A 23,872-nucleotide genomic window follows, 5' to 3' on the forward strand; every position below is an offset into this window, starting at 1 on the left:
TCTTCAGCATATCGGGAAAACGCATCCACCTTGTTGCCTTTGTCAATGATTTACTCCTTCTGATTGCTGAAGTACTCCACTGCAGGGCTACCCCAGTTAGTTTACTCCTTTACCTGTTGAGCTGCTGATGGACCACAGGTGGTTTCCAGTGTGAACTATTAAAAATAGGGCTGTTATAAACATCCACCTACAAGCCTTTGTAGAGACATGTATTTCCATTTCTCGGGTAAATAGCGAGGGGCAAAATGGCTCGGTCATATGGTAGGTCTCTGTTTAACTTTCTGAGAAACAGCCAAACTGTCTTCCAAAGTGGTGATAACAATTTCCACCCTTATTGGCAGTGCATGAAAGTTCCAGTTGTGCCACATCCTCAGCAGCACTTAAATAGCAGCATCCTTTTTTACTAAGTCATTTTGATGGCTGTATAGTATGAACTCATTGTGGCTTTAATTTACATTCTTAGAGTCCAATGATATGGAGCAACTTTTCACATGCTTCGTGGATGGTCACATACCTTTGCTGAATTGCTTGTTCAAATCTTTGGCCCGTTCTTTAAATTGGCTTGTTCTTCTTATTTTTGAGTTATTTATATTGAGCTGTGCTTTAATTAACACAGATCAGAACCAGGACATCCTTTGTTTTAATCTTCACCTGGTCTCCCCTCAGGGAATTAGGAGTAAAATCCAAACCCCAAGGCCTGGTCCTCCACAGTCTGACCCCACCCCTTGTCTGATCCATCTTCTCTCCTGGCCCTTAGCCCAGTCCTTTCTTCCACACAGCCTTTATGATTGCATTCTGAACCAGCCAGATGTAGCACCAGGATCTTATTCAGGATTCTCTGGATGCGGTTAGTGTTTACCTACCCACATCCATCCCCCCAAAGCTGGGGTTTCCCTGCTTCCTGGGCTTCTAGCACTGCACTGGAATGAATAAATAAATGAGTGAGTGAGCGCCTCTTACCTGGCTAGAAAGGTGGGGGAAGTCTCCTCTGAGGAAGTGCTACTGCAGTGTGATCACAGAAAAATAGAGAGGAATTATTCAGATAAAAAGGTGGAAAAAGCAATCCAGGTAGAGGGCTCTGCATGTACAAAGGCCCTGTGGCAGGAGGGAGCATGTAAGAGGTAAAAAGCTCTATGGGTATGAGAGACAGAAGAGGATAGCAAGGGGCTGCGTTTTTAGGCTCTATACCAAGTCTCTGAGTAAAACGGGAAGTTCCCAAGGTTTTTGAAGGTGAGGAGAATGAAGATGACTGTGACTGACGATTTAAGCATCCCTCTGGCTGCCAAGAGAGAAAGCACAGAAGCCTCCTAAACACACCCTCACAACAGTCCAGGAAGGAGACAGAAGTGGTTTCAGATCTACTAGAGACTGCAGAGGTGAGACCTGGACAGAGACCCAGAAAAGCTTTGGGAAGTGAAGTGTAGGCCTTGGTGGATGGTGAGTGTGTGGGAGAACAACACCAGTCCCCATGTCTCTGGCTCTTGGGGTGGAAAGACAGATGACGGCGCCCTTCACAGAGGATCAGGCAGAGTGAGAATGTCATGGCCTGGATATTGGACCCACTTAACCCCAAACGCCCCGGAGGCATGTGTGGGTTGTGCAGCGTCTGGGCCCCGAGGTGTATGTCTGGAGTCCTCCCCATGAAGATGCGGGGTGAGGATGGGGGCGGGGGGAATGTGTGCGCGCAAATCCAGGGTTGCGGTGGCCACCAATGAGGCCTGGGCTGGGCAAGCACATGAGGGGTGGCCAGGGGACAAAGGGAGAGGGAGCGGGGCGGGGAGCTGACAGCAGGGTCAAAGCCACAGGACAGGAGAGGAGTCTCTCAGTTTGGACGCCTAGGTTTCTGGGTTCCTGCATGGGCAGGAAGCATGACTGGAGGGAGACAGCGCGTGCAGACCATCTTCTGGGCAAGAAGGGATGGGTGGGAGCTCTGACTGGGTGTTCCGGGGCGGCAATAAGAAGGTCTCCTGATGCCAGGACAGGGGTGGAGGGGGGAACGCAGGGGTCTGAGGAGGCTCCAAGCCAGCACTGCCACCAGTCGGGCCAGCGCAGTCCTAAGCAGCCCTGGCAGCCTGGGTCCGAGGGGAGGAGAGGAAGTAAAGAGGAGGAAGACCGGTGGAAGGGGAGAGGGAGGAGAGGAGGGGGCAGGAGTAGGGAGGAGGGGAGGAGGGAAGGAGGCCGAGAGGAGAAAGGGGAGGGAACGGGGCAGGAAGAGGGGCGGGGCGGGGCGGGGCGGCGGGGAGATGTGCCCCCGCGCCCTTCTAGCCTAGCCTTGTGCTTCCGCACAGTCCGAGTTTCCGCTTCCCTCCCGGGCGCCGGGTGAGAGGGAGCGAGGCCGAACCTCGGTCCCGGCCGCCGACGCCATGTGGCCCCCAGACCCAAACCCAGAGCCCGACCCGGACCCCGGGCCCGCCAGCCGCTCCCCGCCCCGCACGGCCGTCTCCGGGCTCTGCGCCCTCCTGCCGGCGCCCGCCTTCCTCTGCTCGCTCAAAGGCCGCCTCCTGCTGGCGGAGTCGGTGAGTGCAGCGCCCCTGGCCCCACCTGGCGGCGCCGAGCCCCCAGCAGCCGCTCCGGTCTGCAGCCGCCGGCGTGAGGCTCCGGGCGGGAGCCGCCGTCTGCATCCCCCGGTCCCGGAGCCCGGCCGGCCGGCTCCCCTCGCAGCCCCCCGAAGTTGGGCTGAGTTGGGCAAACTTCCCCAGTTCGGGACGGGCTCGCTGAAGCTCAGCCGCGGGGGCGAGGCGAGGCGGGGCCCGCGCCCAGGGCTTCCCGATTCTTTAACCCGAAGTTGGGGTCCAGAGGGAAGCCTGAGGAGGGGGCCCGCCGACGAGGTGGCCCGGCCGCTGGGAACTCGGCCAGGAGCTGTGTGACCCTCGGGCGCCTCCGCCCTCTCTGGGCCCCTGGGCCGGGCTATGTCCCTGCAACTTCTGGCCTCCGTCGCGGGCTCCCACGCCCACCGCCCCCGCCACGACCCGGGAGGGCCCTGGAGGAATCAGCCCTCTGCAGCTCCGGAGTCAAGGGCTAGAGCTGGCCCTCCGCGCCGTTGCCCGCTTTCTTGGGCACTGGGAAGACCGGCCGTGCCTCGGGCTGCAGGACGGAAGCCAGAGTGGAGTCCCGCCAGCTTGGGAGAGGGGACCCCCGATCTTGGCTGAGGCCCAGGCGTGCGGGGGGCGCGCAGGGAGCCCACCCCACCCAGGCTGCAGAAGGGCGGTCCAGCAGGGTGACTTCATTCCCCTTCCTCCCTTCCCTCGCTAGAATTCAGCCGTCCCGCCCCCGCTGAGCTCCTTCCTCCTTCCTGCAACCCCCACCCCGGTAGGCCCCGTCAGGCCTTTGTCCTCCGGACACTCGGAAAATTCCCCGCCACGGTCGGCCTTTGTGGGGGGGGTGTGGAAGGAAGGGGAAGAAGAGGCCAAGCGGAGGGGAGGGGAGGAGGGAGAAACACTTGTTGCTTAGATCTCCAGCAGTTTGAAAATCCCTGTCATTACTCCCACTTTACAGACAAGAAAGCTGAGGACCACGCGTCCAGGGGACTTGACATGGGTCACTTGAGGGCCAGGTGACAGCTTGGACAAGGGCAGCAGGGCGGCAGGGACCAGAGGGAGGAGGATCCTGCTCCAACCTCTCCTTTCTATCACCCAGGGCAGATGGCAGGAGACAGTCCAACCATGTCCTGTGCCCCTGAGGTCAGCCCAGAGGTCTCCAGGCCAGCACCTGCCCAACTCCCAGATGAGGCATCAGGGCCCAGGACTCACAGCTCACACGCCAGGGAGTCTCCTCCTGGTTGGCCACCCCCATCCACTTGGAGACTGATGGGAGCCACTCTCGGGGAGAAGCTTTGAATCCGCTCATCCACGGAGGGGACCACAACCACACCCTGCTCAAGCCCACCTCATGGGTGGAGGAGGTGCTGGCCAGAGCACAGAGGAGGCCCAAGAATCTATGTCTGCGAGGATGAAGAGGAGGGAGGAAGGATGAGGGGTGGGCAGTGAAGATGCAGTGGAGCCACTCTAGTCACTGCTATCTCCCTCTGGTCACCTCTGGCTGCCCCCAGACCCAAGCAAGTGGGGAGCTGATATGGACAGGAAGTGGGAGGAAGCTCCCCCATGAATCAGGACATGAGGGAGCAGAATTGAGAGGGGAATTGGGGAATCGCCAGGATTAGGCTTTGGGGAGAGGGGAAGGACAGAAAAAGAAGGGACACAGAACAACCTTTGGCAAAGGACCAGGTTGAGGTCCTATGGTCTTGCCTTCCTGGGAGGACTGGCAGCCTCTCAGCCTGTCACTATGCCATCGTTTTTTATCTGTTCAAGTTGGGCTCAGCTTCATCTATGGCCATGTTCAAGGCAGATGTGGTTCGTGGTGGGATCGCTGCAGCTCATTTGTCTGAATCCACCGCAGTGCCTGCAGGGCATCTGATTGTCATTCCTAAGGGACCCTCTGGCCCCACTCTGAGCTACTCAGCCATGGATGTGCTCAAACCCAGCCAGAGTGACCAAAACCTGGACAGATAAAGGCCAGCCCCCACAGGGCAAGGTTACTTAAGAACTCCAGCTGAGGGGTCAGCCAGACCTGAATTCAGATTCCGATGGCTTTTTATTAGCTGCATTACACCAAGTAAGTCACTGCACCTCTCTCAGCCTCACTTTTCTGATCTGCAAAGTGGGCTGTGAAGGGCATCCAGTGCACGGGTGGTTGTGAGGAGCTGAGGCGCTCCCACAAGCCTCAGCGGCCACTGGCCCAGAGAACAGCCAGCCCTGTCATCCCAGTCTGCCTTGCAGAGCGCACATCTGCAGAACTATTGGGGGCCTGAGCATCCTCCAGCATCAGGAGCCAGCCACAGTGTGTGGACAGGACTGCAGTAAACACTTTAATTCTTAGTTCCTCATTACACCTCGCCCCACATTTCACAGCAGGGTATGAGGTGTCAGTATCAACACTCCCTCTCCTGATGTTTCTTATGAAAACTTGCAAAAACATGCAAATACCCATGGCATATGGAAGTTCCTGGCCCAAGGATCGAACCTGTGCTGCAGTTGTGACCTGCACCACAGCTGCGACAATACCAAATCCTTAACCTGCTGCTCCACAAAGGAACTTCTGCAAATATATTTTTTTATTTTTTGCTTTTTAGGGCCGCATCAATGGCATATAGAGTTTCCCAGGTTAGAGATCAAATCGGAGCTACAGCTGCCAGCCTAGGCCACAGCCACAGCAACACCAGACCCGATCTACACCACAGCCCATGGCAACACCGGATCCTTAACCCACTGAGGGTTCGAGGCCCACAACCTCATGGTTCGTAGTTGGATTCATTTCTGCTGTGCTACGCCAGGAACTCCTGCAAATATATTTTAAAAAGCCAAGAGTTATACTGTAAACACCCGTATACCCACCACCTAGATTGTGTTAACAGGTTGCTACATTTGCTTTATCAATATCTTATCTGTCCATCAATCCTATTTTTTTTTTTTTTTGTCTTTTCTGTCCTTTTAGGGCCGCTCCCGCGGCATATGGAGGTTCTCAGGCTAGGTGTCGAATCAGAGCTGTAGCCACCGGCCTACACCACAGCTACACCAGGTCCAAGCTGCATCTGTGTACGTCACAGCCACAGCAATGCCACAATCCCTTTTTTTTTTAACGGCCACACCCGCAGCATATGGAAGTTCCCAGGCCAGGGACTGAATCCAAGCCACAGCTTCAAGCTACGCCACAGCTTTGAGCTACGCCACAGATGCGGCAACGCCAGATCCTTTATCCTACTGCATGGGGTCAGGGAATGAACCTGTGCCTCTGCAGCAACCTGAGCTGCTGCGGTCGGATTCTTAGCCCACTGTGCCACAGCGGGAACTCTGGTCCATTTTATGTTGGGATAGTTCACAGTAACACAGACATCAGTACTCTGCACACTTGAGCAGTATGCATGTAATTAAAGTGCAAGATTTGCATATTGTTTTTGAGGTAGAATTTTCATTCAGTGAAAAGCACAAATCTTGGGTGTCATTTCCTGAAACTGGCTCCTGCTTAGTGGACTGCCTTTGAGATCGCTTCGGTGTGACTTTCCCCCCTTGAGCACCATCTCAGTCAGGTGGATTCCACCATAGAGCCAGCCAGAGTGGGGAGGGGCAGTCCCAGGAGGTGGCCTCCGAGGGGGTTCCTGATTGAGTCCCAGCAAGGAGCTGGTCTGAGGTCAGGATGCAGGGCCATGCCCAGAACACGGGAGGCAGCACGGGTATGGCCTGATGGGGTTCTAACCTGGCAGGGATTAGGGAGCACTGGGCAAGGTGCTGTGCGCAGGCTCTGACGTCTCCCTTCCCCACCTCCAGGGTCTCTCGTTCATCATCTTCGTCTGCTATGTGGCATCCTCAGCATCTGCCTTCCTCACAGCGCCCCTGTTAGAGTTCCTGCTGGCCCTCTTCTTCCTCTTTGCTGATGCCATGCAGCTGAATGACAAGTGGCAGGGCCTGTGCTGGCCCATGATGGTGAGGGCTAGGGCCCCAGGAGGAAGGGGTTGGCTGGCCATCACCCTTCCTTCGGTGTGCTGGAGGGGCTGTTTGCAGATGGTTGGAGCCAGGCGGGTAGACCTTGTCTCAGTTGGTACAGGTCCCATCATGCAGTAGCAACGTGACCCAGAGCAGGGTGCTGGCCTCCAGAGTCTCCAGTGTCCCTCTGTGAGGTTGTGAACCCCAGATGGCCTCCTTGCCTCTGGCCATCAGGTGGCGCTGGTGCTCCCACCAGGGCCTGTGGGAATGATCCCCAGCTACAGGAATTCTAGCCATTTCCCTGTGGGCAGGGTAGGTTAACTGAGAACTTACCCAGATCTCAGCCATCTGGCAACTCATTTTATCACCTGGGAGGGTCCAGAACCCCGCCCCAGACTTTGCTGTATGAAATGGGCCAGAGAGAAGGGACAGCAAAGGCTGACTTGAACCCTAGCGTTTCTACTTCATGTTTAGCACTCCTCCTGATGAGCTGCACCCCGTCCCCATTTTAGGGACAAGTAAGCAGAAACCATGATACATAAATGGATCTGCTACAAGTATGTGGCAAAGCAAGGCCCAGGGCCAGATCTCCCTGTTGGAGGGCCGGTGGGAGCAGGTGACAAGGTCTCCATCTTCTTCCTGCTAGTCGGGGAAATCTGCATTCAGGTCAAGCCACGGGGCAACTGTGGCCTGGTCTATACCTTGTCTGCCTGGCAGAGGACAGCAGCCTGCAGGAGGCACCTGGGCAGGGGCAGGAGTTGGGGTTGGAGGACCAGGGAGTGCACGTGGGGCCAGGAAGAGGGGGAGCCCCGTGGATGCTGGACTGGGGGCTGGGTATGTGTCGGTTGCCAGGCCCATCCTCCTCTAACAGTGGGATTCCTGCCCTGTTCGTGCCACCAGTGCCCTTCCGAGCCCCCTCCCCATGCTGTGCCCCTCTTTCCACAGGACTTCCTACGCTGTGTCACAGCCGCCCTCATTTACTTCGCCATCTCTATCACAGCTGTCGCCAAATACTCAGATGGGGCTTCCAAAGCAGCTGGGGTGAGTAGCCACCCTACCCCTGGGAGCGGGGTACCTGTGCTGCCCCGTTAAGTTTCACGTCACTCCTCGGTGGGTGTCCCTCTTGGCTTCTCAGGCGCATTCCGCCTCTGTTTAGGTCCCTTGGGCTTTGTGTGGATCTCAGCGACTCCAAAGTCCTCTTATTGGAGATTTACTCTGCCCAGAGCGTGCAAAGACTGTTTGCCAAGCCAAGTTAATGCTCATTAATGGGAAGGGCTCCATGCCTACCAATCGAAGCTGCTTATCCAAGCAGATAAAGGCAGGCTGTGAGGCTGGGGTGCCAGTTTCTCGGGCTGGACCTGCCCAGTCCCAAGCCCCTGTCCCCTGTATCCCACAGGTCTTTGGCTTCTTTGCCACCATCGTGTTTGCCGTTGACTTCTACCTGATCTTCAACGAGGTGGCCAAATTCCTCAAACAAGGGAGCTCAGCAGATGAGACCACAGCTAACAAGGCAGAAGGTGGGTGGCCACGCTATGGGTCCCACTGGGGGACCCAGCTTATCACATGGGACTGCTGCTGCAGGGCCCTGCTCTCCCTTGGGGACACGTGGCTAGTTTGAGGCAGGAGTGAGAATATATCCTCTCTCCCCACAGGCAGGAGGTGTTTCCATGGCCTAGTTCTCATATCCCTTCATGCGGAACTGAACGGAAAGCCGCTCCCCTCTAAGGAGCCTCAGCCTCAGCCTTTCCAGGAAGGGCAAACTGAGCGCATGCCTGGCACCTCCTCCTTGTGAAACTTCCCCTGACGAGCCCCCGGGGCAGCCAGTCACTCCCCTTCAACTCCCTGGACACAGTCCGCAGGGCCACCTGCCCCAAAGTGGCCCTGTGCCCCAGTCTCACCTGCCCCAGGCTTAAGGGTCAGCAAACCAAACTCTCATCTAATCCACAGCACCCAGGTGCACCCAGGCGAACCAGGCAAGCGCAGGCTTGTTTTGCCTTTAATATCCAAGGCAAGTGCCACAGACTTTCTGGCCCCTCAAGCCACCCTTCAGCTCAGAATGGCTGTTGTGCCATTACCTCATTTTGAAAAACCCTCCAGGTTGGATGGCTGGTTTTCCATCCGTGACAGCAGCCATACCAACATGTCACATCCTCAGGGTGTGGGTGCCCAGCACAGGGCAGCGCATGAGCTGGGGGCCTTGTAGGGGTATGTCAGGAGCTGGTTTGGAGCTTGTGATCTCCCTCAGGCCTTCCTCAGCCATGGCCAGGGCTCTCTTGTTCAGAGAAGGTCCCTGCCCAGAGGGGCAGGGCTAGCAGTGCTGGTGGAGGCCCCAACACAGAAATGCCAGAAGCTGGGAGCTGGCCTGGGACGGAGAGCCCAGGCCGTTTCCTTGCCTCTCCCTCTCTGCACCCTCAGGGAGGCTTTCACTGGAGAGGCAGGTGTCAGCTCCCTGCAATCAAGGAAGGTGATTGTTAAGGCTCAGCACCAAACTCCCCCCAGCCTGATGTCCCTTGATCCTTCCTGGCTTCGTGCCAGCATCTGTTGACCCAAACACCTGCTGGGCCCTAGGGATGTGCGGATGGACAGGGCCAACTACCTGCCCTCAGGAAGTTCAGCCCAGACAGGGCTCTGTGGGAGCCCTGGGCTCTGGCCACTCCTGCCCAGAGGCAGAGCAGTGATATACACACAGTGTATGAAACAGGCAGGAGCCCAGGATAGATGTCAACTCTAACAGCAAAACAGGAGCCAACAGGTAGGAATGAAGCAGCTGATGGAATGTCCACCTGATGTGCCAACTAGGAGGTTGTGGAGGTGACCCTAGGGCTGGGTTTTGATGGGTGTATAGGAGTGTGCAGGCAGAAGAAACGGGACGGGTGGAGGGAGGACAAGAGTAAAAAGGCCAAGTCTCCCATCCAGGGGATATGCTTCTGTGGAACAGGTGGTTGTGCTCTGAGCATCAGTGGACAGCAAAATACGGAAGGCTTTTGAGGGGCTTGCAGGCCCTGCCTTGGAGTTGGCCTCTGCCATTGAGCACCTGCTTTCCCCAGGCAGGTGACATTGAAACTCCTGGGTCAGGGGAGAGTGAAACAATGCAATCAGTGGCTAAAAAGCAGTTTCCTGATTTTCCAGTATATTTTAGCTTCTTGGGCAAGAAAACAGCTGGCCCCACGTTGACATGCTGAACTGCAGATTGGGAGGCGGGGGTACCTATAACCCTGACACCTCCAGGGAGACCTTAGAGGTCCTGGCGCCCCAGAGGAAGAGCCATGTGGGCTCTTCACCTCCATTTGGCTGCACCTTGGAGGTGACAGCAGCTGCTTGCAGAAGGTCCCAGGCAGGAGGAAGTCTTCACACCAAGCAGACACCACCAGTAGCACGGCCAGCCGCAGGAGTGGCCTGAGGCCAGGGCTCCCTCGGATAGTGCCTCTCCAGGCTCCTCCCAGGCACTGCTGGCCCTGAAACTCCTGCTAAGCATCTCTTTGCTTTCCTTTCAGAAGAGAACTCTGACTCCGACTCCGACTGAAGGCCTGACCTGCCCTGGCCACCTGAGCCACGCAGGCCTCCACTCCTCCACTCTGACCAGGCTGGCCAGGGGACCGTGCATGGTGGGAGGGAGCCTGTGACTTCTCAAGCTGCAGTGGGAGTTGCTGGTGGAGCGGGCCTCCTCGCAGCCCCAAGGTGCCGTTCCTGAGCTTAGCAAATGAGACTGCAGCCCTTGCCTTAGCACTGTCCAACTTCTCTGCTCCTGAGGGCATCATCAGTATTCCGCACTTCTCATTTCTGTCCTACAGACCTTAAGCCCTTTAACTTCTCTGCCAAAAATAAGCACAAGGGGACAAGGCAGATGAAGCCCTGTTACCCCGTCATAGGAAGTGTTTCCTGCTGCAGGGAGTTGGGGCAAATGACAGAAAATACCGCAGGGCCAACCCACCCGGCCCCAGTGGTTTTTCGTCTGCCTCTGGTGCCCCTGGTCATGCCAGGCACTTTGTCGAGAACGATCCTTCCGAGATTTTTCTGTTCAAGGAGCACCAGTTTCCTCTTGTTCTTGAAACAGAAGACTGACCTTTGCCCTATGACCTAGGAGAGAGTGGGGCCCAGGGCCCTAAACTGACTCCTCACACCCTTGGAGACCGTGTCTTCAGGTGACATGATTATTCTGGGTCTAAAACTGTTTCAAAGAAAAGCTTGTGAACTCGCTGACCAGATCCAAAAGATTCAAGGGCACCAAATGACATAGTAGTAGTGACAGTGCCCAGGGCAGCTGGGCAGGCCCAGCCAAACCTTCTTTCCCTGGGTGCCAGTGAGCAGTGGGAGGCTCTCGGCCCTCGGGACAGTGTGCTTCTGGACACCAGAGCAGGTGCCCTGACCCTCACAAAGGGTGAAATGTGCCTTCTGTGTTCACCTAAGGACCATATACTGAGCATCTATCTTCAGTGGGATTTTTTTACTTTATATATAATTTTTTTTTTTTTTAAACACAAAGCAGCTTCTTAAATGGCATTTCCTGTGATCCAAGAGGCCTCGTGAATGAACCAGAATCCTGAACCTGTGTTTTGGGCATTTGTAACCTTTGTTCTTCTCTTGCATGTGAATCTCCTACCCTGAAAAAAGCTGTAAGGGATTAAACCAGACTGAATTCCTGCTTGGAGTGTGTGTGTGTGGAAAAAAAATTACACACCCAGAGCAGTGCTGTCAGGTGTCATGCTCTGGCACAGAGCAGTCCCACGTGCAACGACAAACATACGCTTGCTCCATGCCAGGTTCCCGCTAGGCACCTGCACTCCTCACTACTCACACAGGCCTCTTTCACAGCCCAGGAAACTAATAGAACGTTGGGAAATTTGCCCAGGTCCACACAGAAGGCCCAGGGTCTCATCCAAGTGTCAGTATAATGTCTCATGGTAAGTCAGGCCACGTGTTCTGAAAGCACACATCAAAGTGGAACCTGTCAAAGCCGATGGGGCACGTGGGGATCTTGCTGTTCCACCCTGCCAGCCCCAGCAGAGCCCCTGTCTGCAGCGACAGCGAGGAGGCCACAGCTCGCACCTGGGGTTCTTTGAGCCCTACCCCACAGGCCTGTTTTGGGAACTGAGCCACAGCTTCTGAAGGGGCGGGGGCAAGGCAGAGCGAAGAGGAGACAACACTGTTTTTACAGGTCCATTTATTAAACAAGAACTCCTTCATGACAATTTAATACAATATTTATTAGTGATTAGCGCTGAGAAAATTATTTCCCTCTACATACAAAAATACAGATTTGAACACTATGAAAACAATCAGGACAAGTACCATGAAAAATTGGTCCTTCAAAGGAAATAAAGGGGGGAAACTGAGGGCAGCATGAGGCTGTGTCTGCTGTCAGGGACACACCAAGAGAAGCAAAGGTTCTGGGGCCCCCAAACCACTCCAAATGGACAGTCAAAGCCAGGAGATGGCTGGAGCCAGGTGGTACCCACCCTGGGCATCCAGCTCAGCTTCAGAAGCCAGGGTACAAGCTCTGACTTAACGAACAGATAAACCAAAGTTTGCCAGATGGGCATCACCTCAGAATGCCCCAAGGTGTGCCCACATCGTCAAAGGAAACAGACTTTTAAGAGACAGCGTAGCCGTTTTTAACATGGCCCCTCTGCCCCAAGTACCGAGTAATCACGTGGGAGTTATCAGCCATCCGACTTGACTTCCTTTGTTAGAAAACAGTGACACATCCTGATCCTTCAAAGCGACAGAAAAGCTACTGGCTATATAGTTTTATGCTTCAATAAATCCACTCCTTCATTTTACAATGGGCTCAGCTAGTTTACTCCGGATTTTTCTTGACCAGACAGAACTCAGTCCTACAGGGGTGGGAAGGCAAAAGCAGCAGCCAGCATATTGTGTATCTTGATTTCATCAAGCTCCTCCCAGCAAGGAACCTATTTTGTTCAGGCTGAACACCAAAGAGGGCCACTGAGCCATGAACCAATCTGAGATCCAAGTGGAAGGTGAGCCTGAGACAGTGGAGACCGCGCCCTCCAACCCCAAGCCTGTCTCAGGCAGGCAGAGGGAGGCAGGTGGCCAAGCCAAAGGGACAGCCTGAGCTGATCCAGAAGACGCCAGCCAGAGAATGCCCTCCATTCCCCAGCCTCACAGGCTTCTCTCCCTTTGAGACTCAAAGAAGGGGAAGTCAGAGCACCGAGAATGTTCTGTTCTTTTTTTCCTTCTAATGGAACCACTTTCTTACTGTTCGAGGTGAGCAGTGGCTGTTTAAACTGAACGGGTAGTTCAAAAATGCCAAATGCAATTATACTAATCAACTATTTCACAGAAATATACTCTTACTCTCACACTGTTTAAATAAGCAGAAAGAAGATGGGAGGGAGAAAGCAGCAGAGAAGAGATGGGAAAAGCCAGGGTTTTTTTGTGTTTTGTTTTGTTTTTTTTTAAATACATAACAAAGTTTAAAGGGAAAACGACCAAACCTCAAAACCAGCATTGCTGAAAGCAATTTTAAAAGGACACAATCTAAAATCATGCTACAAAAATAGTGTTATCTGGTTTAACTAAATGTACATCTTTTTGTTTCAATTCCATGATTGACAAGAGTGTTTATGTGACTGACACACAGAAGGCACCAAAGGTGAAATTACTGTCTTAAAATATACAAAGACATAATTACCTACTTTGGGAAAAGGAAAAATACAGTTATACCTATAATAAATAGTTAAGTGTTTTTGCCATGGGTTCCTGAACCCCTAACAAATTTCAACATATACAAATAGTTTCAACCCTCCCCCACGCCCCACATTCTCTCAGAGGGAACCGCATCAGAATCAAGTTATAGAAAAGCACTGGTTTTATCCACATACATCAGTTTCATCACGAGGCAGGATTTGAAAACTCATTTGTAACTGGGTTACAGTGGCAGAGTTGGAAGCAAGTGACGCCTGGGCTATCTTGGGGGGCCAGGCAGCTATCCCACCCTCCTGCTCCCTGCTGGGAAGCCTTGGACCAGCCAGGTCACCCTCCAAGCCCCAACTACCTGCCTTCCTCACTTCTGCAGACAAAGGTCTTGAAACCTGCAGGAAAGCAAAACGGCCCGTGGCGGGAAGCAGCCAGACCTGGCCCTGGCTGCATGGGCCCCAGGCCCCTGTGCTGTCCTCATTTCCTGACCATCCCTCCCGGTGGCTTTCCTGATAAAATCGGGTCTTCCCACCAGGTTTCAGCAGTTAGTCTCCTCCAATGATGACACAGGCTGGACAGTTTCAAGCTATGACTGAATCCCATACAAACCACTGTCAAATCCATTGTGTCACACCTTCTCTCCTCTGAGGTGCAATTAAGAAAAGAAACTATGGGCCTCTTCCTAACCCCAACAAAGCTGATCAAGGTCATCTGAGACAAGTTCCTACTCTAAATCAGAATCATGAAAAGTTCTGATACAGCTCACTAGACTCCAAGCTATTAACCCCTTAATGAAGGCTCTTGGCCTTGTGTAGAAGGCATCCCAAAGGCAACACACCACTCCAGTGAGTCTAGATAGCAAGTCACCCAAATTAAAGTCTTGGCACAGAAACTAGACAGCAAACTGACCCTGTGAAAAAGATACATGATTGAAGAGTCCATGAACTAAACTTTATTCTAGCCAAGTTGCCACTCAATTAGACTCTGGGTTTGTGGGTAATTTTTTTTTTTTTTTTACTTTTATGTTTACAGAATAATTAAAAACTAGAGAGGAAAAGGAAAAAAAAAATCTCAAGGTTGAGAAATTATATCCAAATGGAATAAGACTATAACAGAGACCAAAGAAGGGAAAATATATCAGGATCCACCCCTCTGTTTCAAGCTTAAAAGTGTATAAATGCCATTTACTGGTGTGAAGAAAAGTCAAACGAGACCTTCAACTTTCAGAAGAAGATTCTCTTAGATCTAACAGATAGTGAGGGACTTTTTTTTTCTTTCAGAGACAGTTTAAATAAATATAAAGAGCAACATATTTCAAATTACACCATCAAACCAGACAGTTCTTATGATTTCAGCAATATGTGTTGAGAAGAGAAATAACAGGATTTTACAAAGAGCCAGGAAGCTTTACAAAGCTCAAGGCAGGCAGTGTTAGGCCTGCATGCTCTCTGAGGTGGCACCCAAATCAGAATCTGGGTCACCTGGCCAGGCCTGTGGCCAAGGCACGCTGGCTTCCATGTTCAGCACTTGCTCTCAAGAAGATCCCGGAACACAAGACCTTGCTTTTCGTAAGAGAATAGGAAGGTAGTTAGTTAGCCAAGTACACTTTTTCAAGACAGCCTGGGTGGGTAACCCCGTGCAGGGCTCTCAACAGGCCCACAGCAGAGTCTGGGCCTCCTCCTCCCTCCTCTCATCTCTCAGACCTGTCCCTGTTCCCACCTCACTGCCTGTCACCTAGCTGGTCCCCAGTGTGGGTGCTGATGAAACAAGAAAGAGCCTCTGAGGTCTGCAAACTTCACTAGGAACTAGAAAAGTGTCTGGAGACCTCACACACTAATGGCAGTCCCCACAGCAGGAAGCAACTTTTTATTTTGCCCAAGAGAATCAATTGGCAGCAGCCATTAGCATAGAAAGTTTTTTCACCTGTTGCTACCTGTTTAATGTCATAAATTTCCTGTAAATGAGATGTGCAGAAAGTGACAATCAGGCAGTGGCATGATGACTCCAGAGTTGCTGTTTGAACCCGGAAGGGGACTAAGGGAACCATACATATCACTGCCTCCCAGAATCACTGAATTGGCCACACGTGGTCTCCACACTATTCATCTGTCAGAACAGGTGCTAACAACAACCCAGAGAAAATCCTGCACGGCCTGGGTTTCCTCCCCAACAGCACAAGAAAAGGGGAGCTTGGGCCATATACACTCATGACATGTGGAGGGGTTACTCAAGGGTCATTCACCACAAGCAGGAATTTACGGACTGGTGCAGACAAGAGTGGCTTCAGGAGTTCCCACTGTGGCTCAGGGGAAAATGAACCTGACTAACATCCAAGAGGATGTGGGTTCGATCTCTGGCCTTGCTCAGTGGGTTAAGGATCCGGCATTGCCGTGAGCTGTGGTGTAGGTTGCAGATGCTGCTTGGATCCTGCGTGGCTGTGGCTGTGACGTAGGCTGGCAGCTGTGGCTCCAATTTGACCCCTAGCCTGGGAACTTCCATATGCTGCAGGTGCGGCCCTAAAAAGAAAAGAGAAAAAAGAGTGGCTTCATCTCCTCAGGGGCTACCTGTAGCTTAACCCAAGACTGGGTCACCAAGCAAACTTCAAAGAAAGGCAGATGAAACTACAAACTTTAAGAGTAGGAATGTTTTTGCAGTTCCCATCATGGCTCAGTGGTTTATGAACCTGACTAGTATCCATGAGGATGTGGGTTCGATCCCTGGCCTCGCTGTGGGTTAAGGATCCAGCACTGCCATGAGCTGTGGTGTAGACCGGCAGCTACAGCTCCAATTGGACCCCTACGCTGGGAACCTCCATATGCCTTGGGTGTGGCCCTAAAAAGACAAAAAAAAAAAAAAAGAGTAGGAATGTTTTCAGCTGAGTCACAAAGCTCTCTCCCCAAGCATCTGGCCCAGGGTGGAGGTCAGATACACTCCACGCCTGCCCATGGGAATGAGCCTTCCTGCTAAGGGACAGTGACGGTGTTCAAAAGGCTGGGGCTGGCATCCACCTCCTAGAGCTGAACCCTCAGAGCCAGGCTGGGTCCTCGGCTTCCCCGTGGCCAGGCTGGGCTCCATGCACCCTGGCAGGTTGGTTCAAGTTGCCAGTCAAGACATGGATCCTGGACTGGGCAGGCTACTACACGCTTGCCTTTCTGTGCAAAGGTAATCACTCGTGGAAGATTGCTGCTGCTGCACAGAGTGAAAGTTTATTTTCTTCACTTTAAATCAAACTACTGTCAGGAAGCTTAAATCTGTAATCTGCTGTTGTCCTTCCCCGGCTTCATATGGAGCCGTCAAGGATCTTTAGGCGCTCAGGACTGTAATCTCGCTGTATGAAGGGAGAAAAGGGCAAAGGTACTTCCCCCCATGCTTTCAGCAGCGTGAGGGGAGGATAAGGGAGGATTAGAGGGGAAAAAAAATACCACATCGACCACACTGGTGCCAAGATAAACTTTCTCTGAAGACGTCAGTGTTTGCATCCATCTAAAACCACCAGAGGTCCCATCAAATACTTGAGGGTTTCAACCATCCAGCCTCCAGGAACAAATTCAAACGTACACAAGTTTGGCACCAACTGTGAAAGCCAATATCATCCGACCAGAAAATTAAGAAACACTAAGACTGCCTCAGCCTTAAAAATACCCCAAACCAAAGCGACTTTGGTTCAGACTGAAACTATTAAATGCAAAAATATGCTTCCTTCAATTTGGGGAGGAAAAAAAAAAAAAGAGCCCTTTTAAGCCCCCCAAATCTACAACGTCTTGTTTGCACACAGAGATAACATAAGGAAAACACAGGTGTTTTTCCATTCACACTAGACAACTATTATTTCCTTCCTATTTCTCACCACACTGCCAATAGGTGACATGATGTGTGACTCTGCATCGCACCTGGCCTCTTCTGGTTGTAGTGGGAGCTAATTAAATATAAAGAAACATATTTACGAAAACAACGGGAGAGCCTCATGGCACAGAGGACATTAAATAGTTACAAGGACATAAATAATTCCAAGGATTCTAATACTAAAATGAAAATTACTTCCTAAGTGGCCTATGGCACAAGGTGTCACCACTTTTTATCATCTATCGGCATTCACAACTTCCATGGGCTTCAGACCCACTCCTTGCAGCTGGCAACACATCCTCAGGGGGCCAACAGGCTCCTTTCTACCAGATGATAAACTGGTCTTAGTGGAGTGACTTGGGAAAACAGGCTACAACCCTGCCTGAATGGTCTTTTTTCAATCACACTTCAAAGGTGGCTTTTTATTGAGACCAAGTAACATGATTCCCAGCAGGAGATTTTTGATAAAGTTCAGGGTGGTCCTTCCAAGTGGGCCCCATTAAATGCAAGCCTGAGTCTTTGTGACCCTGTTTTTAAATGGAACTCTCCAAAGGAGGTAAGCCCCGTTCTGACTAAGCATATACACTCAACAAATGCAAAATAAATATATAAAGTGAACAGATAAAATCCAGATGTCAAAATCCCCTCAAAAATCACTACGTATAATAGGTTCAAAGTTTGTGAGGCACTGGTTTTTATTGCCTCACAACATCCATGGGAAGAGGGCTCCATGTGACCCGCTGTGACCAGGCCTGGCTGTCCTCTGCAGGACAGAGGGAAGGGGAGTTACCCACAGCCCCTGAGCAGACCAGGGCCTTGCACACTGACCTGGGTCACTGCCCTGGAAAGGAAGTGCAGCAGAACTTGGACTGTGTGGGATGTTCAGTTCACCGAGCCAGCCCCTCACCCTGCGCCTTCAGGGACAACACGGTACCATTTCCCATGGGCTCCCCGGCCGAGCGGGGCCACCCCTTCAATCCACCTGCGCTGGGAAAGCAGAGGCTGCTCTGCTATGAAGACCGCGCTGCCACGTGCGCACGCGAGGACGTTTTCCCACACCGGCTCTGCTCCCCCACCTCCAGACAGAGCGCGCTCGCTCTCATTACTACACTGCTGACGCTGTAAACATGCAGCAGGACAAGATCCTGGGGACTCTCCACATTAACATAAACTCTTCCCACCAGCAGTGAGCCTTTTTTTCCTTGGAGAGGGTGAAACACAAAATATTAGAACTAGAGTGAGGTTTGTAAACATTAAAAACAGTTCAAAGCATTGAAAACCTGACAGGTTAAAACAATTTTCCCATAAAAGATACAATTAGTCTGTAACAGAAAAAAAAAAAAATCAAAAAAACCTACAGCATCACAGGGGCTCAATTAACTTAGTCACCACAATAATCTTCACTTCACCAATTGTCAGTTCAAAACCTCGTGTAACTAGTATTTTCCCCAACAGCTTCCAGGATCGTCCGACGTTCATAGTTACGACCATGAGGCACAGGGTCGCCGTTGCCTCTGCAACATCAGTGAGAGGGTGTGTCGTGGTGCAGATTCAAGTATTTTCAAATCCTAGACAGATCTACTCAGAGTCACTCTAGAACTCTTCTCAGGCATTTGAAAATCACACACCCCTAAAAGAGAGGTGGGTCCTCACCTGTGGTCCATGACGCCAGCAAATGGGCAAGGATTCTGGCTGGTGGAGTGGACTGTGTTTCTTTTATAGCTTTTACCTGAAAAGGTAAAAGGACAGAAAATCTGCAGTCCAGCCTCAAAGTATTGAAGGTAGGTCGGAAACTGGAAAATAAAATGGTCCCCACATTCCTGGGGGAGAGTCTGGGATTCAAGGAGGTGATTCATTTGAAGAAGCATCAAGGGATTTCTCAGCAGGGTAGGAAAGAGCAACCCTCCTGCAGGTCAGCAGTGCTGTGGCGCCGTCCCGAGGACACCAGCTTTTTTTCCCATCCCCATAAAGCCCACGGCCAGCCAAGAACTCCACCAGCACACCCAGCACCAAGGCCCCCAGTGTCATACATGGCTTTCTAGTGCTGGTGTCTCAATGCCCAGGCATGGAAGACAAGGAGCGGGGGAGGACCCTGGCAGGGAGACTAAAGCTGACCCAGGGCTCACCTTGGGGGCCACCCAGGAATCGCTACTCACCTACCATTCCCACCCTATACCGCCACGCCTTGATTTTTTTCCTTCCTAGCAGCCCCCACTTTAATCCAAAGTCCTGACTTGTCACAAATACATATGATGGGGTGGCTCACAGTCAGATGCTGAAGCTTGTGCTCAGGGACAGTGAAGACCTAAAGAGGGCAAGACAGCCAGTGAGGCCAGCGGCTCCTCTAGCCGCCAAACCAGAGGATCTATGGGCCTCTCCCGCCCACCTCTGTCCGAAGAGCTGGACACGGGGCTCCCTGCCGCACACACTGCCACCAGGGCCACTCTGAGAACCCTTTCCCAAAATGAACTTTTACCAAAGAGGACAAAATTCAACTTAATCGCATGAAAATCTGACGTGATGAGGGAAGGAAAACTTGATTGAAAGGACGGGCGAGGAACAGCGGGAGGAGGACTCTGGCTCGGCCTCACGTGTCCAGGCGCTGGATCTCCGGCCGTCCGTCCACATCTCGGGACTCTGTGCGGGCGCGGATGTAGTCGTTGGCGCTCTGCTGCCGGAGGCTGACTCTCCACTTCTGCGCTGCCAGGAACGTGTTCACCGCGTACACTGCGGTGGCCAAGAAGCCGAATATCTACAAGGAAGAAGCCAGGTCAGTCTGCAGGCACATCAGCCGTCTATGGGAGCCTTAAGTCCAACGCCCAGCCCTGCTCTCAGACTGGGGTCAAGTTTGCAGTCACATGATCCACAAAAAGACAGCCTAGGGCCTCTTTCAAACTATTTTGCATCTATAAGGGAAAAGATCACAAAAGTGCCTCTTTTACAGCTCCTTCGTGGCACTGGTCCTGGGCAGAAAGTGCAATTATACAAAACACCATGTAGGTGAAAAATCAAGGTCTTGGGGAGTGAGCACCAACTGGAGCTTTGAGGCCTGACACTGCACATCACAGTCCCCGAGCCCCCTCCTGCTATCCGGCTACCTCTCACCTGGGCAGCACCTGGTGGGCAGCTCCAGGGGGAGAGGTGGTGGAGTTTTATTAGATAATGACTGATTAATCAATCCGAGTAACCCCTGGGAGAATTAATAGCTTAGTTTTTTTTGTTTTTTTTTTTTTGTCTTTTTAGCTATTTCTTGGGCCACTCCCGCGGCATATGGAGGTACCCAGGTTAGGGGGCTAATCGGAGCTGTAGCCACCGGCCTACACCAGAGCCACAGCAACGCGGGATCCGAGCCGCGTCTGCGACCTACACCACAGCTCACGGCAACGCCAGATCGTTAACCCACTGAGCAAGGGCAGGGACCGAACCCGCAACCTCATGGTTCCTAGTCGGATTCGTTAACCACTGCGCCACGACGGGAACTCCAGTATTTTTTTTTTATAAAACTTTTAACCACTAACCAACAATTATAGGAGTTCTGCATATTCTTTGTAAATAGAGAAATAATACAGAAATGCAGAGCACAGAGCTAGCAAGTTTGACATCATCTGGTTCCCCTCCCCACTCCCAGCATTCTACTGACTGACTGCTACATGGTGTCAAGACTCCCTCCTCCATTAATACTCCATGCTGGCAAGGAAGGCCCTTAAAACAACATCACTAACAGATATCCAGGGTTCTGTTGGGAACAAGCTAAAGCAATGGTTCACAAACCTGAGCATGCATGGGAGGGCTTGTTAAAACATATTTTTGGAACTCCTGTGGTGGCTCAGGGGGTTAAGACCCCAACTAGTATCCATGAGGACTTGGGTTCAATCCCTGGCCTTGCTCAGTGGGCTCAGGATCTGGTGATGCTGCTTGCTGCAGCATAGGTCAAGGACCCTACATCGCCGTGGCGCAGGCCAGCGGCAACACCCTGGGAACTTCCATATGCCGCAGGTGCAGCCCTAGAAAAACAAAAACAAAAACCACATTTCTGATTTGGCAGCTCTGGGGGAGTCTGAGGACGACATTTTTCACAAGTTCTTGGGTGATGCTGAGGTGGCCATGCTGGGGACCATGCCTTGAGAACCATAGCACGGAAGGAATCTCCGCTGGCCCAATAACATCACTGGCACAGAAAAAGCTAAAGGAGGAAGAGTAGGACACATGCCAGTGGACAGAAGGGCAAGTCACAGAAAGTATACCTATCAGCTGTTCTAACTTTTTGAGTTCACTTACCACGGCAGCAATTTCTGCTCCGGTTTTGTGATTTAAAGCAGCCAGTACAATTGAAGCAATAAAGAAAAAGAAAGTGCTGAGTCCAGTGTTGACCAAATCCTAAAGAATAAGATAAAATAAAAATCACTTGAAAATAATCATTTCATGCTTTGTCCTAAAAGCAACTAAAGAACTTTTGAAATAAAAAGCACAATATCCAGCCTTTCCGATAGCTCTTTATTTTAGTCTTTTCTTTTTTTTTTTTTTTTTTGGTCTTTTTGCCTTTTCTAGGGCCACTCTCTCGACATATGGAGGTTCCCAGGCTAGGAGTCTAATCAGAGCTGTAGCGGCCAGCCTACGCCGGAGCTACCGCAACGCCAGATCCAAGCCACATCTGTGACCTACACCACAGCTCACGGCAACGCCAGATCCTTAACTTACTGAGCAAGGCCCAGGATTGAACCCGCAACCTCATAAGTTCCTACTCGGATTTGTTAACCACTGAGCCACAATGGGAACTCCCTTTATTTTTGCCTTGATGGCCCTCTGAGGAAGGCAAAATAATAGTTAATGATGCTCTTTGATAACTCGCCAGAGCAAAATCCACATTTTAACCAACCATACCAAGTTACCATTTCTTTTCTTTTTTTTTTTTTTTGATCTTTTTGCCTTTCTAATGCTGCACCCGTGGCATATGGAAGTTCCCAGTCTAGGGGTCCAACTGGCACTCACCAGAGCCATAGCAATGCGCATTCTGAGCTCTGTCTGTGACCTACACCACAGCTCACGGCAACGCAGGATCCTTAACCCACTGAGCGAGGCCAGGGATGGAACAGTATCCTCATGGATACTAGTCGGGTTCATTACCACTAAGCCATAACGGGAACTCCCAGAAATTCTAAATAAAATACTTTTCCAAGTTCTTTAAGTCATGCTAGAGAATTATCAAACTCAAGGAGGGGCTTGCATGAACTCTTGAGTCTGCTATTGGCCAGGCAGAAGTGCAGGCCACTGGGACCCCCTCTGTGGGTGGTGTCAGAGTGGGCAGTATCAGGCGATTAAGCCCATTGACCTGTGGGGGGTCTGTGCTTCCGGGAGTCAGTGTCAGGACTGAACTGAACTGCTGGACACCCAGCTGGTCTTGGAGAATTAGAGAATTACTCAGTGTGGAAAAACCATACAGATCTGGTGTCAGAAAAACCCCCCACATATGTGGTGTCAAAAGTGGTGTCAGAAAATACCACATGAGTCACGGCCAAAGCCTCAAGGCTCTGCAAGTGGCCCCTCTAGATGACTCCAGCTGGCTCTCAACTCACTACAGCGCCCGGCCTGGGTCTGCAAATTGGGAGACATCTGTGGGAGGAGCAGGGGCCACAAAGGCCCCTAAGAAGCAATACCAGGAGTTCCCTTGTGGCTCAAGGCTTAAGGACCTGCCGTTGTCTCTGCCGTGGCTCCGGCAGGTTTGAGTGCAGGTTTGAGCTCTGGTCCGGAAACTTCTGCATGCCACAGGCACGGCCAAGACTGAGATTGCGGTGTCATCAGAGGCAAGAGGATAGAGTTTGGCAGGAAGGACTGTGCGTGTTCCATAGGAGACAATGCTGAAACAGTTGGCAGAGGGGGAAGGACCAGGAATAACTAGAGGATCCAGGAGCACAGAGGTCCACAGAGATCCTGACCAGAGGATTTCCAAGGACCTAATGCCCGGGGAGTGGGTGGGGGAGGGGGAAGGGGCAGCCAGTGTTTGAGAAGGACACAGAGGAGGCTTTAGGGGTATTGACACTATACCATTTCCTGACCCAGGTGGTGGCTATGCAGTCTATCATTCTTCACTAAACTGTATGTTTACTTTTACAAAGCTTTCTGAATATGCTGTATTTGACAATAAAAGCTGAGAAAGGAGAGATCAAGAAGCAAAGAAGGAAGTTGCTGTTGTGGCTCAGTGGTAATAAGCCTGACTAGTATCCCTGAGGATGTGGAGTCGATCCCTGGCCTCGCTCAGTGGGTTAAGGATCAGGCATTGCTTCAAACTGCAGCGGAGGTCACAGAAGCTTGGATCTGGCGTGGCTGTGGCGTAGGCCTGCAGCTGCAAATCTGATTGGACCCCTAACCCGGGAACTTCCAAATGCTGACATTAACACACTCTTTCATGCATCAAATTATGATTACATAAAATAAACACTGTCCTGTCCTCCTTCACCATTTTTCGTACATATGTGAGTCAACTTAGGTCCCGAAATAACCCATTTTTATAAATCCCTATCAATCACACCCTATGACACTGAGCAGCTGGCTCTGTTAAGAGTTAAGAATACTCCCACCACCTTGTTAGAGAAACACAACACATCCAAGGCCAATCCTCTGTAACAACCTGAGGCCTGCTCAGCCCTTGGGACTCACTTTTGCTTTCCTCCCAGAGAATGGACCACCTGGGCCCCCACCACTAAGTACCAACTCCTTGAGTTCATGTAACTCACTCTTGGCGGATAAACAGACACCTTCATCTACTCTAAAGGACCCCAAAGGACAGAAATTGTTTCCTCTTTTTTTTTTTTTTTTTTGGCCATGCCTGCAGCACATGGAAATTCCCGAGCCAGGGAATCAAACCTGAGCCACAGCAGTGACAATGTGAAATTCCT

At 51.7% G+C, this 23,872-nt stretch overlaps 2 protein-coding genes across 3 annotated transcripts in view; one reads left to right on the forward strand and one right to left on the reverse strand.

Annotated features, from left to right (window-relative positions):
- Positions 1–2,245: 2,245 nt before the first annotated feature.
- On the forward strand, positions 2,246–11,118 carry CMTM3 (CKLF like MARVEL transmembrane domain containing 3). 2 transcript variants are annotated; one of them, XM_047789735.1, is made up of 5 exons: positions 2,246–2,516; positions 6,321–6,476; positions 7,422–7,517; positions 7,873–7,993; positions 9,971–11,118. In XM_047789735.1, the coding sequence occupies exons 1-5, from the start codon at positions 2,364–2,366 to the stop codon at positions 9,997–9,999; spliced, it is 555 nt and encodes a 184-aa protein (XP_047645691.1). In that variant the 5' UTR covers positions 2,246–2,363; the 3' UTR covers positions 10,000–11,118. The 2 variants fall into 2 exon arrangements, with proteins under 2 accessions (XP_047645691.1, XP_047645692.1); XM_047789736.1 differs by lacking the exon at positions 7,873–7,993 and having other exon boundaries at positions 2,248–2,516.
- Positions 11,119–15,945: 4,827 nt separating this feature from the next.
- The window catches only part of CMTM4 (CKLF like MARVEL transmembrane domain containing 4), a 69,026-nt gene continuing 61,099 nt past the window's right edge, over positions 15,946–23,872 (reverse strand). The window contains exons 3-4 of the mRNA XM_047789734.1: positions 21,258–21,356; positions 15,946–19,731 (exon numbers count right to left, since the gene is read on the reverse strand). Of these exons, the coding sequence (XP_047645690.1) occupies positions 19,567–19,731; positions 21,258–21,356 (264 nt within the window). The 3' untranslated portion in view covers positions 15,946–19,566. The remainder of the gene's footprint in view (positions 19,732–21,257; positions 21,357–23,872) is intronic.

The sequence above is a fragment of the Phacochoerus africanus genome, chromosome 8 (genome assembly GCF_016906955.1).
Source record: "Phacochoerus africanus isolate WHEZ1 chromosome 8, ROS_Pafr_v1, whole genome shotgun sequence".
Classification (NCBI taxonomy): domain Eukaryota; kingdom Metazoa; phylum Chordata; class Mammalia; order Artiodactyla; family Suidae; genus Phacochoerus; species Phacochoerus africanus.